Below are 12,586 nucleotides of genomic sequence, written 5' to 3'. Positions count from 1 at the left end.
CTATGAAGGGCTTTATTTCTTCTTCATTATTATTTTAAGAAAAATACAAAAACAATGCAATGGGCATGACATTTAAATTAACACCACAGTTTTTCTTACTGACAGCAGACCAAAGGAATGCAAACCTGTAAATCCATTGTTTTATAGTTTTAGCATTTAAAAAAAAATTGACCAGTCCTACCCTCTTTTCCAGTCAGTGTCACACTTTGTAAAGTGCCCAGTGTGAAAAATTGTTCCCGTTAACCTCTGAGGATAGACCAAGAAGCAATGGGCTTAAATTGCAGCAAGGGAGGCTTAGTTGGAAAAACTTCCTAACTGTCAGGGCAGCTAAACACTGGAACAAATTGCCCAGGGAGGTTGTGGAATCTCCATCATTGGAAGTTTTTAAGAGCAGGTTAGACAAACAGCTGTGAGGGATGGCCTAGATTAGTGTTTCTCAAATAGTGTTCTGGGAACCTGAGTTGAAGAGTTCTGTGAAAAAGTGGAACTGCGCCGCCAAAATTAAAAGAAATCGTGCACTGCCGAACAGCTGTTAGCGCCGCACCAGCCTACACCGCGCCGCCGAAAAGGGGAAGATTTCCTGGACTTTTCGGCGGAGGGTATGGCATGGCTGTGCAACAGTTCCGCGGTGAAATATAATTGAGGAACACTGGCCTAGATAATAATTAGCCCTGTGTTAAGTGCAGGGGACTGGACTAGATGACCTCTCTAGGTCCCTTCCAGTTCTACAATTCTCTGATGTAGGCTAGAGTGAGTGAACTATGCTCAGTATTATTATTCAAGCTGGTCAGGGAGAAGAGGATTTGGGGGAAGGTGCAGTAACTGTTGTGGTTAAGGTCCTATATGAAGGTTTCCAATCTAACCTTGGCTTCTAGTTTTCTGAAATCCTCCCCAATGGCCGGGACCGATCCTTTGCAGGGTTGGTGCTTGCCCCAGGAGACCTGTTTTAGTAACACGTTAACAAGTCGGGGGCAGGTGCTATTGAGGGAGGAGGGCTATTTTGTTTAATAACACACCACCGCTGGAAGGAATCCACCCGCCGCGAGCCCTACGCCCGGGTGCAGGAAGGTGGGACACACACGGCCCAAAGCGCCTGCGTGTGGCTCGGACTCGGCTGTCGGTTCGGCCCGGCCCGGCCCGGCCCGGCCCGGCCCGGCCCTCGGTGCGGACCGCGGCAGAGGCAAACGAGCCGCACAGCGTCGCGGAAGGGATGGCAGCGTCCCCGGCCGTGTGTGCCCCCGGCCCCTGACCTGCGCGACTCCGCTCCCGGGGGAGCCCGGAGCCCGCCCCTCGGAGCAAGCGAGGCGCCGCATCCCGGTGTCGGACGTGCGCTGCGCTGCGCTTCCCTCTGCCCGGAGATGGAGGCCTGGGGCCCGGGCCGTTTCGTGCTCCTACTAGGCCTGGCCGCTGCGCTCTGCCCCGCCCAGCCGGTCCCGGGCGCTTTCCAGGCCGGCCACGGCGCCGCCTCGCTCCCCGCCGCTGCCGCCGCGCCCCGCCGCCGGTGAGGAAAGTGTGAGGGGCAGCCGGGCCGGGAGCCCCCGAGGGCCTCGCTCTGGGCCGGCTGAGCCGCGCCGGCCGGGGAGGCCGTACAGAGCCGTTGAGCTGGGCCCCGCTAGCGCCTGGGCGCCGCCTGCCCGGTAGCCTGGGACAACTCCCAGCCAGGCTCTCCCAGGCCCCGGCGCGGGTCCCGCCGGCCGGCTGTGTCGGGCGGGGGTCCGGGATCTCTTCCCCCGCACACAGGCAGGAGAACTGCAGGCGCCTTTAGCAGATCAGGCCACGTCTGCAGGTGCCTGAGTTTGATTCAGGAGGCCGTTTTTCTAAAGCGTGGCTGTGAAAGCCTGGAAGTGTCGGGTTGTCGTTGCTAGGTGTTGGTGCCAAAACCTGGGATAAAAGACATTTTCTCTGAGGAGAGCAAGGCTGGTTAGAGCAAATGGAAAACCTGCTATGCCGAGTCAGTTGTCTTTGAAGGGGGAGACGGGACTTCTTGCAGCCTCCTTTTTCACCCACCCATCATCCAGCACACCTAGGGAACAGGGCAACCAATGTTGCTCCCAATCCCTTTGCTGCAACAGAGCCTTGAGACAAATATCTCTATGGATATTTTGTGTGATATTTGGGCACTTGCCTTGGTGATGAATGTTGCAGTTCTGTGCTGCCCAGCAGTGATTCAGTTTTTTAATGACCTTAGATTCCTTGCTCCCTTACCGAAGTAAGCTGATGAAATTTTTACTTCGTTTCTATCTGAGGCAGTGTATTGCAGCCTTCTACAGATATTACATAAACTATCCTTTCTTTTCCCCTGGATGTAAGAAGTCAGAAGAGAGCCTAGTAAAGTGATTCCAAATTAGCAAGAAATAAATTCTCTGTGTAAATTCTTGAAGCCTCCCAAAAGTGATTCTAGTTTCTCACTCTCTCCAGGTATCTTCTGTATGATGTAAATCCTCCTGAAGGATTCAACCTACGCAGAGATGTTTATATTCGTGTTGCCTCTCTTTTAAAGACCTTGCTGAAAAGTGAAGCTTGGGTATTGGTCCTGCCTCCTTGGGGACGTCTCTATCATTGGCAGAGTCCTGACATTCATCAGGTCCGAATTCCTTGGTCTGAGTTTTTTGATCTTCCAAGCCTCAATAAAAACATCCCTGTTATTGAGTATGAGCAGTTTCTTGCAGGTAAAGTACATTATAGTACAATCTATGAGGGTTTAATACATCTTTGATGTGATTCCTTCGCAGATTTTTCTGTTTATGCTATGCAATAGAACAAGGTGTGTTAGATTTTACTTTGTGCTACTCGAAAGAGGAGTTTTGAAGTTTTTGTTCGATGATTGAGCAGTTTTCTCTCCCATGCTTATTTTACAATAGGAAAATTTACCTCTAATGAGCTGTGTGTTGTTGCAAATCAAGATCTCTTTCTAACCCAAAGAGCACTGTTCATGTAACTGCACTTCTGTCAGTTTAGCATCCTCAAGCTAGTCACCATGAAAGTAATCAGAGAAATGAGAAGCAAATTTGAATTAAACAGGAGCACCTGTATTAGTGTATAGGCGCCAAAGAAGCGGGGAGGAAAGAAAACTGACAATCTAGTTATCGTCTCATTCAGAAGTGGGGATTTTCAAGGGGCACAGTATGTTCAGAACCTGATTTTTCTCTCTCTAAAGTGTAATTACAGAGAAGCACATAAAACTAAAACATGTCATTGTGTGTGTTTGTCTGTTCTAATTTATACTGGGGATCGGAACAATGGCTAGGTGTCTCAGGATGAAGGGAGCACAAAGGGTGCTATGTGCTCCCGCCTGAGCTATTTGTGAAACATAAAAATATCTTAATGCTTTCCTTCACTTTGAATGAAATTGACTCCATCTGCCTAAATCCCAAATAATCCTGTGTGAGAAGAGAGTGGAGGGGTTGGTGACATTCACACTCTTTTCCCCACTCAGGTTCATTGTGCTGTGCTGCTGTACAAGCCCTCCATTCTCTATGGGGGAATTTCACCCTTGAAGTTGAAGGGACTTGTTATTTCCAGGTGGCAGAGTAGAGGCTGGTTGGTTTGTTTTGTTTCTAGTGTCACTGCTACTAAGGATGGCTTTCTAATATACACTGAAATATGCATATTTTCATTTCAGTCTAATAGGTGTGCTTTGGTTGACGCTGTGATGGGAAGGGCTAGAGCTCGAGAGTTTGTGCCAAAGTGAAATGGTGGTTATAGGATCAGAGTGCATGTGATAGGTGTAGCTGGGGGTGATGGCAGCAAAGCAAAAGTGTAACTGAGCTTGAACTTTGTTCTATAACCAAGCCCCCTGGTGACTGGTCTCTTCCTTCATGTAGGCATTACCTGAATAAAACATCTCCACTGTGGGACAAAGTGTACCATAGATCCTCAACCCCGTTACATAACTTGCCTTTGAATTTTTGTGCTATTTTCTGAGACAATTATTTCAATTTTTAATGCAATTTCAGTAAAAGTCTTAACTAGTTTTGAATATTTTTCAAAAATGCTGTAGTAAAAGCAATTACAGACTGACTTTATCACGTTGGTTAGAAAAAAACAAGACCACTCTTTAATTGTAAAACCACAGAAGTTTTTTTATTTTTCATTAATAATTCACTCCATCCTCCAGATCGCACCCTCAGCAAATTTGCAGATGACACTAAGCTCCAAGGAGTGGTAGGTAGATAGAGTGACCTAGACAAATTGGAGGATTGGGCCAAAAGAAATCTGATGAGGTTCAACAAGGACAGTCTTAAGTGCAGGACTCTGCCCTTGATGAATCCCATGCACTGCTACAGACTAGAGACCGACTGGCAGCAGCTCTGCACAAGAGGACCTGAGGGTTACAGTGGACAAGAAGCTTGATATAAGTCAGCAGTGTGCCCTGGTTGCCAAGAAGGCTAACTGCATATTGGATTGCAATAGTAGGAGCATTGCCAACAGGTCGAGGGAAGTGGATTATTCCCCTCTATTCGGCACTGTTGAGACCACATTTGGAGTACTGTGTCCAGTTTTGGGCCCCCCACCTCAGAAAGGATGTGGACAAATTGGAGAGAATCCAGTGGAGGGCAATGAAAATGATTAGGGAGCTGGGCATATGAGGAGAGGCTGAGGGAACTGGGCTTGTTTAGTCTACAGAAGAGAAAAATGAGGGGGATTTGATAGCAGCCTTAACTGCTTGAAAGGGGGTTCCAGGGAGGATGGAGCTAGGCTGTTCTCAGTGGTGGCAGATGATAACAAGGAGCAATGGTCTCAATGGGGAAGGTCTAGGTTGGATATTAGGAAAATCTTTTTCAGTAGGAAGGTGGTGAAGCACTAGACTGGGTTATCCAGGGAGGTGGTGGAATCTCCGTTCTTAGAGGTTTTTAAGACCTGGTTTGATAAAATTCTGACTTAGAGCAGGGGGTTGGATTAGATGACCTCCTGAGGTCCCTTCCAACCCTAATCTTCTATGATTATAAATCATCTGAAAGATTAAACTTCTGTTGTTTTACACACCTTAATTGAAACATAGCCATTTTCCCTGAACTCTGTAGTAGAAAGTCATTGCCCTTAGAATGACATGCCAAATCTAAGCTTGAAGCAAACTTCTAAGGCTGACTTTAAACACATGAGAATGGGGCATGATGGCATTTTTCTTCTATATAAAGAATGATCAGACTCACAATCCAGTCTCTGTCTTGAGAAGAGAACAAAAAGTTGGGGAGAATCAGGTTGAGAAATGGAGCAAGGTATCTTGGGTGTGGGAAGGAGGAGAGAGAAAAATATTCAAGTTAAAAATAAAGGGATGGAGAGGCCAACTCTGCAAATGTTCATGATTTATAATAAATCTGTAGGGAAAAATAAGCCCATTTACCTGGTAGCACCTGTACTTTCTCGGAGTACAGCACTAGGTCCCATCTAGTGCCTATGGAGACTGAAGTAGAGATTCTTATTGACTTCAGGGACAGTTAGACAAGGCCCCTTCTGAGAAAACTCACTGAGATGGCCTTTGGGAGCAGCCCTGTTGCAAACAGCATGGCCAGCCTGCACTCGGTTCTCACAAGCATGCTCTGAAGACCATTTCTCAGGTGAAGGGGATGCCAGTCTTCTACTGAGAGTCCCAATGTGTTTTAAAAAAAATTATGGAAGCACAAAAGAGACTTTGGGCCCAATTCATTCTTGGACTAATTCCATTTTCCTCAGTGGAGTTACAGCAAAGATGATTTTGGCCCTCCATAGTCAATGTTGTATGGAGACTGCCAGTGTAAGATATCTTTTCTGCCCTTCCCTCCTACTCCTAACTTTTGATGGGAAGAGGCAATTTGTCTGAAAACTAGTGTGGCTAAAATAGATTACGAAGATGAATTTTTGCCTGAAAACTTGGAAACGGGAAGATAAAGTTTCCTTTGTTAAATGATACTTAGTGTCATCACCTGTGTATTAAACTCTACAACAGTGTATCAAAATTTTTCAGCCACCTTCTTTCAGCAGAGGAACTATTTAAGAGCTCTGTTTCATGTAGATATGTAACTGGAGTGCTGGCCCACAACTTGAGGATGTCTCCTCTCCTCTTAAGAAGAGTGAAAACAAGACAGGAAAAAATACAATAAGGGGAAATAAAGGGAAAAGAGCCCTGTCCCCCCTTCAAAGTTCAGTCATCCCCTTTCTTGGAGGAAGCTCTTCTCCTTCCAAAGGGCAGCTCCCTATCTGATTGAAAGCCTCAATTTCTTCTTTTGTCAGGAGGTACAGCTGCAGGTTCCACTTTCCAACAGCTTAAAGGGATTACCAGTGTCTGCCCCTTTTTCCAGGCTTGAAACCCCAGGCATGGCTTAGTGTCCTCCACTGGTACCTTCTTGTTACACATTTGGGTGTACAAGGGATTTTTTGGGTTTTTTTTGTTTTTTCTTTCTCTCACTTAGTTGACTTTTCTTTCATTGTGTCGCCTTCACTCTAGTGAGGGTGGGGCCCTTTTGTGCACCCCATCTCCCTACAGAGCCCAAATAGTTCCTAGAATTGGTATTTTTCCTCCAAGCCAAGTGAAGCCCCTTCATGTAGTCTCTTCTGAAAAATAAACTCAAACATTTTAAAGAAGCAGTTTACCAGAAAAATTAGTTCAAAGGAAATGCACTGAATGACAGAAAAAAGATGCACCAAGATAATGTGTGGAAGGAAAGGGGGACATTCAAAGGAGATACAAGATTTTTTAAATTATTATTATTTTATAAAATGTTCACTTTATCCAGCGTTTGAATCTATAATGCTTTGGGTATATCTAACACACACAAACCAACATCTAGATGGAGGTGGTAATGAATAATCCCCACACCCATAGTTTTGCATCCCTACCCATCCTGGCTAATAGCCATACATCGGCCTATCCTCCATGAACTTATCTAGTTCTTTTTTTGAACCCTGTTATAGTCTTGCCCTTCACAACATCCTCTGGCAAAGAGTTCAACAAGTTGACTGTGGGTTGTGTGAGGAAATACTTCATTTTGTTTGTTTTAAACCTGCTGCCTACTAATATCATTTGGTGTTCCCTAGTTCTTGTGTTATGAAAAGGAGTAAATAACACTTCAGTATTTACTGTCTCCACACCCGTCATGATTTTATAGACCTCTATCATATTCCCCCTTAGTCATCTTTTTTCCAAGCTGAAAAGTCCCTGTCTTATTTCTCTCTCCTCATATGGAAGTTGTTCCATATCTGTTGCCCTTTTCTGTACCTTTTCCAATTCCAATAAACCTTTTTTGAGATGAATACTGCGTGCAGATCTGGTCACCACAAGGTGTGGATGTACCATGGCAATATGATATTTTCTGTCTTCTTATCTATCCCTTTCTCAATGATTCCCAATATTCTGTTGGCTTTTGTGACTGCTGCTGCACACTGAATAGATGTTTTCAGAGAACTATCCACAACAACTCCAAGATCTCTTTCTTGAGTGGTAACAGCTATTTTAGACTCCATCATTTTATATGTATAGTTGAGATTATGTTTTCTAATGTGCATTACTTTGCATTTATCAGCATTGAATTTCATCTACCATTGTGTTGCCCATTCACCCAGTTTTGAGATCACTTTGTAACTATTCATAGTCTGCTTTAGACTTAATTATCTTGGGTAGTTTTGTATCATTGGCAAATTTTGCCACCTTACTGTTTACCCTTTTTTCCAGATCATTTATAAGTATGTTGAACAGTACTCATCCCAATACAGACCCCTGGAGGACACCACTGTTTACCACTCTCCATTCTGAAAACTGACCATTCATTCCTACCCATTGTTTCCTATCTTTTAAACAGTTGAGAGGACTTTCCCTGTTATCCCATGACTGCTTACTTTCCTTAAGAGCATTTTGTGAGGGACCTTGTCAAAGGCTTTCTGAAAATCTAAGTACATTATATCCACTGGATCACCCTTGTCCACATGCTTGTTGACCTCCCCTCCCCCAAAGAATTCTAGTAGACTGATGAAGCATGATTTCCCTTTACAAAAACCGTGCTGACTCTTCCCCAACAAATCGTGTTCATCTGTGTCTGGTAATTCCAAAAAAAAAAAAAAAAAAAACCAAACTCTTCTGGTTTTTATAGCTCACCTTGTCATCTTTTGGTAAGCTGACTGTAACTGTATGGAATATGTTGGATATTATGGCAGCTTCTTAACTACAACAGGACAAGCAATGCTAGTATATACATAAATCAAGTACACTTACATGCTAATGACTTTTCTTTGCTTCCTATGCAGAATCAGGTGGACCCTTTATTGAGCAGGTATATGTCTTACAAAGCTATGCAGAAGGATGGAAAGAAGGAACTTGGGAAGAGAAAATAGATGAGAGGCCATGCATTGATCAGCTCATGTACTCAAAAGACAAACATGAATACTACAGGTAATATTTTATAGTATATGTGACTTTCATTTTCCCCTTTAGTTCAGTTAATGAGACATTTGCCTTCCTTCCACATGCAGTCTGGTATGTTTATTGTACTTGTACATGAATATTTGGATGCTTGACGCTGATTTTACTCTAAGAGCAATGTATCTGTTCTTTTGATTGGGGGAAGGGCTGGTAAGAGGTAACATAAAGTTGTACAACAGTGGCAGCAAGATGAACATTTGTATTTCCTACAGTTCTGTGTAAGGACACCTAGGAAAATAAGTACAGCAGTCAGAGAATCCTAGATTAGGGTTGGAAGGGACCTCAGAAGGTCATCTAGTCCAACCCCCTGCTCAAAGAAGGACCAACCCCAACTAAATCATCCCAGCCAGGGTTTTGTCAAGCTGCACCTTAAAAACCTTTAAGGATGGAGATTCCACCTCCTCCCTAGGTAACCCATTCCAGTGTTTCACCACCCTCCTAATGAAAAAGATTTTCCTAATATCCAACTTAGACCTCCCCCAATGCAACTTGAGACCATTGCTCCTTGTTCTGTCATCTACTACCATTGAGAACAGCCTAGCTCCCTCCTCCCTGGAACCTCCTTTCAGGTAGTTAAAGATTGCTATCAAATCCCCCCTCACTCTTCTCTTCTTCTGCAGACTAAACATGCCTAGTTCCCTCAACCTCTCATAAGTCGTGCTCCAGCCCCCAGTCAGTTTTGTTGCCCTCCTCTTGACTCTCTCCATTTTGTCCACATCCTTTCTGTAGTGGGGGAGTCCAAAACTGGTCACAGTACTCCAAATGAGGCCTCACCAGTGCCGAATAGAGGGGAATAATCACTTCCCTCGACCTGCTGGCAATGCTCCTACTATTGCAACCCAATATGCCGTTAGCCTTCTTGGCAATGAGTCTTCTTTTTGTTGCTACTTTAGTTGATTGTGCCTTCTCTGTCCCCTGCTTCTCAGGGGAAAACTCATTGAGCAGGTGAGACTGAGCCTGGAAAAATCACTTTGGAAATAAATTTTTCTAGCATGATCTCTTAGTAGAAAGCATTGCATTATTGATCTTGACACCCCATAGAAGAGTCCCCAGGATAAGGTCTGTGCTCAGAATTTAAAAAAATGGGAGGGTTTTGTACAAGTATTTTCATTCTGCAAATCAAGACATTAATTCTGAAAAGTAAATATTTTGGGAAACTTGAAAAATCACTGAGTGATCTGCTCTTTATTTGTTAAAGTTAGAAATAAAGCTTTCTCGAAACAAAAATTAGCCCGTAATCAAGGATTAATGCAGAGTAACTTTGAAAACTGTTCAAAATAAAACCTTATAGTCACTGAGATGAGCATCTGAATTTCTATAGTAATACTACACAATCACTATAAAATTTCATCTGCACTTTGAGATTAAACTACTTGATTCTTTACTGATGGAAGACTAATGGCTTCACAGCAGCTTCTGGATATCCAGCTATCAGAAATTCACAGTCCTATTCTGTCACTTACACTAACTAGGAAAGAAGGCTGTTCATTTTCTTTGATATGTCGTCGTCACCATGGTTATCTAGTCCTTTAACTCAGTACTGATTTACTGCGTTGTGCTCAGCATCGACCTACAGCATCTAACCATTTGCAAATCCAGATAGCTCAGAAACCATTGCCAGCATTTCTGTTCTCAAGGGGATCAACAAGCAAGCAGCAATTTTACTCCCTCCATGGAGAGCAAATCAGTTGAAAATGTGTGTTTTACTCCTTTAGAGATGTGGGGAGAGATGAATCCTAGAAAGTATTTTTCAGCTGAATGGGTCCTACCTCCACCTGCAGGGCTGAAGTAGAAACAGTCTTTAGGAAAAGTCATTATTCCACCTGTATAAACCTGGCTGGCTTTTCCCTTCCTAGCCCATCACTCCCTAGGAGTAGACTGTCAGAACAAGCCATACTTGTCTCGGTTGAAAGGGGAAAGGGTTCATTTAAAGCTGGAATATTAGATGTGTGGCTGATTTGGAATTTACCATGAAAAGTGACAAATTACACTTTCTTGTTCCATGTGTGCATAAAGTGTAGTATCAGCTGACTCTAGTGACACTGCCAAACCTAGTGCTGCTTTGGTACAGAGGAGAAACTGCTCCTGCTTGGAGTTAGCAGAAGTGGCATTTAGAATAAGCATCACCTTGACTTGGAAGATACTTTATATCAGTGGTATTTCAGTTTTGGACCATGCTAAAAAGTCCCATAGGGCATTGTGTCTGCTAGCTATTTGGACGCCAAAAGAGAAGTTACCTTTACTTGTGATCTATCTTGCTGCAAGGGAACTGACATGCACTGCCACTATTGGTTATATTTTCAATATGAGCTATTTATCCCTCTGGATTATATCAAGTGTATATTGTGACATCTTTATATGACAAACAGTACAGTACTTTTGATTACAAACTCCAAGCAAGACGAGGTCTCTAAGTTTCTGTTAATTTCTGTAAAAAGTTCTAATTGTTTTCCTGTCATACATTTCAGATACAGTTCATTAAGGATCCGTTTTTATAGTGAAACCTGATTTCTACTTATAACAAGTAATGCAGTCACTGGGGGTTTTCATAGTCCTGAAGTATTACTATGACACCACTTATTAGCCTAGATGCACTTGGAGAAGTTAGGATTCAGGAATTGAGAGAGAACACCTTATTCCCTTTCAGCGTCTGGGTCACTAGGAAAGGCAGCAGTGCAGTTACTAATAAAGTGACTTGCAAATAAAAGGCAATCTCTCCTACGTTGTCAGGAGGAAAGCCTCTCCTTTCCCCCCAGAAAATAAAGAAGTCTACTAAGACTGATCTGAAATCAAGCCTGTTGCTGTATGCTGGTTTCTTGTGTATTCTCTGCATGTTATGTAAGTAGCATGTAGCTGGCCCTGTGGCCTTGAGATGAGTATTTGAATCTATATTCCTTTGGTTCTGTGTGATGTATAATAATCTGCAAGTGTTTCTTTCACTGGCAGCTGAGGGGGCTGCTGGTGATTTGTGTGTTGGGGTGCTAGAACTGTGACCTAAACTGGGCACTACCCAACTCCTTATTACAAAACTAGCTTGAAACCTGAAAAAAATGAGTTATGGAAACTTCCTTTTGTTAGCAGCTGCTTTCTTATCTTGGTGGTTTTTTGAGATGCCAAGTCACTGGTCATTGGGAAGGGTTCCACTCGGTACTGCCCATCAACCAACTTGCAAACAAAAGGCCTTGTGTGAGGCACTGAGCATCCTCTGCCACTGCCATAGTCCCAAAAGAACCACAGTGTATGATTATTGTCTAGAAATCAGTGTAGACTGTGAATAGAGTAACACGATGGAATGTAACTGAGTTAAATCCAAAGCAGAATGTGAAGAGTTACAAAGTGATCTCCCTGGGCAACAAAATGGCAGATGAAATTTAATGCTGATAAATGTGAAATAATGCACATTGGAAACATAATCCCAATTATACATACAAAATGATGTGTCAAAATTAGTTGTTATCACTCAAGAAAGAGACCTTGGAGTCATTGTGGCTAGTTCCCTGAAAACATCCACTCAATGTGCAGCAGCAGTCAAAAACACTAACCAAATGTTTGGAACCAGGGGTATCACTGGGGAGAGAGGGTCTGCGAGGACTGTAGCCACCCCAAAATTTGCTTTAGCCTCCCTGTAGCAGCTGCTGCTTTCCAGCTTCCAGCAGCAACGCAGGAGTAAGCCCAGGCACACCGCCCAAGGCACATGGAGGGTCTGGAGCTCCCCGTAACTGCCCAGACTGACCCATTGTGGCCCTGGCTCCTGGGCCTTGCCCCCCATAGTTGCTGCTCCCCAACCCACCCTGGTGGTTGTTACCAGCTGTGAGCTGTCAAAGAGCAGTGGGGAGCTGAGAGGCAACCGCTGCCCCACCCAGGGGGCAGAGCTTCGGGCCAGGGGGGAGAGAAGGAGGCGGGGTCAGAATTTATCTAAAGAGGAGCAGGGGGTAGGGCCACAGTTGTGGTGGGCCTTATGGTGAGGGGGGCACAGCCCTGCCCATTTTTCTGTTTAGCCGACCTCAAAACCCTCTCCCCCCCACTGGGAAGAAGCTGGTGCCGCCCTGTTAGGAACCATTAGAAAAGGGATGGATAGATAATAAGACAGAAGATATAACCACTGTGTACGTCCACACCTTGAGTACTGCATGCAGTTCTGGTCATCCTGTCTCCAAAAAGATATATTAGAAATGGAAAAGTTGCAAAAAAAGG

At 44.1% G+C, this 12,586-nt stretch overlaps 1 protein-coding gene across 1 annotated transcript in view; it reads left to right on the top strand.

The window, feature by feature from the left end:
• Positions 1–873: 873 nt before the first annotated feature.
• The window catches only part of POFUT2 (protein O-fucosyltransferase 2), a 31,778-nt gene continuing 20,065 nt past the window's right edge, over positions 874–12,586 (top strand). The window contains exons 1-3 of the mRNA XM_067548811.1: positions 874–1,501; positions 2,419–2,669; positions 8,218–8,362. Coding sequence (XP_067404912.1) covers positions 1,359–1,501; positions 2,419–2,669; positions 8,218–8,362 — 539 coding nt within the window. The 5' untranslated portion in view covers positions 874–1,358. The remainder of the gene's footprint in view (positions 1,502–2,418; positions 2,670–8,217; positions 8,363–12,586) is intronic.

The sequence above is a fragment of the Emydura macquarii genome, unplaced genomic scaffold (genome assembly GCF_026122565.2).
Source record: "Emydura macquarii macquarii isolate MOO-44397 ecotype Brisbane River unplaced genomic scaffold, CSIRO-AGI_Emac_v2 contig_1253, whole genome shotgun sequence".
In the NCBI taxonomy this organism is placed as follows: Eukaryota; Metazoa; Chordata; order Testudines; family Chelidae; genus Emydura; species Emydura macquarii.
The sequence above is the reverse complement of the archived record's forward strand: the minus strand, read 5'-3'. Positions and strand labels throughout refer to the sequence as shown.